Genomic DNA, 2298 nt, shown 5'->3' on the forward strand with positions numbered 1-2298 from the left:
GGACCCGGGAGGCACCAGTTGCTGAGCTGGAGGGGTGCAGGAGGGTCCTGTGCACTCCCCAGAGGACCCAGAAGTGGACCGGAAGTGCTTTAGGCTTTATTCCAGGTCTGCTGCCAAGTGCACTGGGAGCCCTCCACACTCCTGTGGGACGCTCTATCCACCCCAGCATCTCAGCATTCAAAAGCCACCTGGTACCTTGAGATATGTAGAAAAAACATTTAAAGCTGCATCTATTTCCAAATCGTCAAATCTTTCTGAATCGATTTGGAAGGTTCCAATGCAATTTGGAGATATTAGAGAGTATCCTGATTCGATTCGGAGATTTGGCCACTGATTCGGGCTGAATCTCTGCCAAACTGAACCAGGGACCGAAGCTTTGCACTACTGTTCTGCATCCTGTATATTCTGTGCAGACTTCACTTTTTACTTTTGCCTGGCTAGTAGTAGAAACTGCTTTAACCATATATGCTCAAATATAATGCACACTGCAGTTTCTAGGAGCTGTTTTTTGGGGAAAAGTTTTGTGTTATATGGGAGAAACTATGGTAAAAGTTAGGTTCTCCGCACATGAAAGATTAGGTTAGAATGTTCGTCACCTTTCAGAGTCCAAATGAATGCTGCTGGTGTTATAAAATCCATACCAATATTATAAAAGGGTTAGCATTCCTTTTCCAAATCAAAAGGAAATTAATCATTATATAACTTTTTCAAGTTAATAAGACTTACTTAAATGACTGCAGTAGTTTTTCTGGAATTATACTGTGGGCAGAATCTGGCCTACTTACATTATTAATAACAGTATTCTCCCCATACTTTTTTCTCTCTCTTTTTTTTCTAGTGTTTAATCAGGGAGAAGAAGGTACTTCTTGGTACATTATCCTAAAGGGATCAGTAAATGTAGTCATTTATGGAAAGGTATGTTTTTATGAAGACTTTTTAATGTTCCTTTTATTAGTAGAATTGTTGTCTTAAACTTTAGAAGAAAATACATTAATTAACAGCAAGTCAGAATTGGCTGGGGAAATAAGGTAAATATTATTTCTCATTTCTATGTTTGCAGTTGATTTATACATAATTTCAAGATACACCACGGACTGTTCTTATATAATAAAGGGCTTAGTCAATCTGTCTGTCTATCCATAACACTCTTGGAGCACTCTGATTTGTTAGTGAAACAACCAATCAGAATGTGGAGGGCCACCATGATGGTGGGGATGGAGTGGGTGTGTGAGGCCAGTGCCACTATCTCCCCCTCCACTGTGGCTGTGCTCCTCGGAGGCAATGGAGTGTCACCATGACAGAGGAGATAGAGCGGGAGGGCTGAGGCCAGCACTGCTGGCCTTGCCCCCAGCTCCATCCCCTCTGTCATGGTGGCTCTGCATCACCTCTGAGGAGCTGAGCTGGGGGGAGCAGGCGGCGAGGCCAGTGGTGGTAGAGGTGGCATGGGGTGCTGTCAGAGGGGGATGGAGGGGACAGTGGGGCAAGCTGTCCACCCCCACTCCTGGGAGGCAGCAGCAGCATGGGGTGATGAGTGATGATACTTCATCCCTGCCCACCCCCCCCGTCATTCTTAATGAGCAATTGGCTAGTCTGTATATATATTGGTGTAATTATATCCATAGTTGTAGGACAGAGTAGGCCTGTGTGAAGCAGCTAGTATTTGCTTTGGATACAGATGCGGCCTATTCAGGGGACAGTGATTCAATTTGGTGATTCGAATCACTGTCCTGAATCAATTCGGCTAAATCTGATTCTGCAAGGGGCAATCTCTGCTGCCATCCACTGCCCCACACTGTGTGGGGGGGCTCTGTCACAATCCCCCAGAAGCCCAAGGCTGCTGCAGGACCTGGTGAGTCCAGGGGTGATTTTTTTTTTAAGGGCCAGGAGTTGGGGCAGGCAGGGCAGCCATGGGGGGGCTGGAAGAGGAGGCAGGGTTCAGGGGGTTCATGACAGAGTCCCCCACATGGCATGGGGCAGTGGGGGCCACCAGGGATCACCCCCCCACCCAGCAGCAGGCAGTGAGTGTGGGCTTTTTTTTTTCCAAAGAGCTGGGAGCTGGAGCGGACAGGACTGAAAGAGTGGGTGGGGGATGGAGATTCGGCCGATTCAGCCAAATGGATTGAGGACAGTGATTTGAATTACCGAATCAAATCACTGTCCCCCAAATCAGCTGAATCCAAGATGAATACTAGTTGCTTCGCACAGGCCTACTCCGTACTACCACTGGCAGCACCCCTTGAGTAGGAGCTTTTTTTTAAACAACTGGGAGCTGAGGCAGGCGGGGCAGCCAAGGGTGGG

General features: G+C 47.3%; 1 protein-coding gene across 2 annotated transcripts in view; it reads left to right on the forward strand.

Moving 5' to 3' along the window:
* RAPGEF4 (Rap guanine nucleotide exchange factor 4) overlaps positions 1-2298 on the forward strand; it is a 304750-nt gene that overhangs the window by 204905 nt on the left and 97547 nt on the right. For both annotated transcript variants that reach the window (XM_019522934.1, XM_019522933.1), the window contains exon 10: positions 839-915. In XM_019522934.1, coding sequence (XP_019378479.1) covers positions 839-915 — 77 coding nt within the window. The remainder of the gene's footprint in view (positions 1-838; positions 916-2298) is intronic.

Source organism: Gavialis gangeticus, unplaced genomic scaffold (assembly GCF_001723915.1).
Source record: "Gavialis gangeticus isolate Ggan-Ray unplaced genomic scaffold, GavGan_comp1, whole genome shotgun sequence".
In the NCBI taxonomy this organism is placed as follows: domain Eukaryota; kingdom Metazoa; phylum Chordata; order Crocodylia; family Gavialidae; genus Gavialis; species Gavialis gangeticus.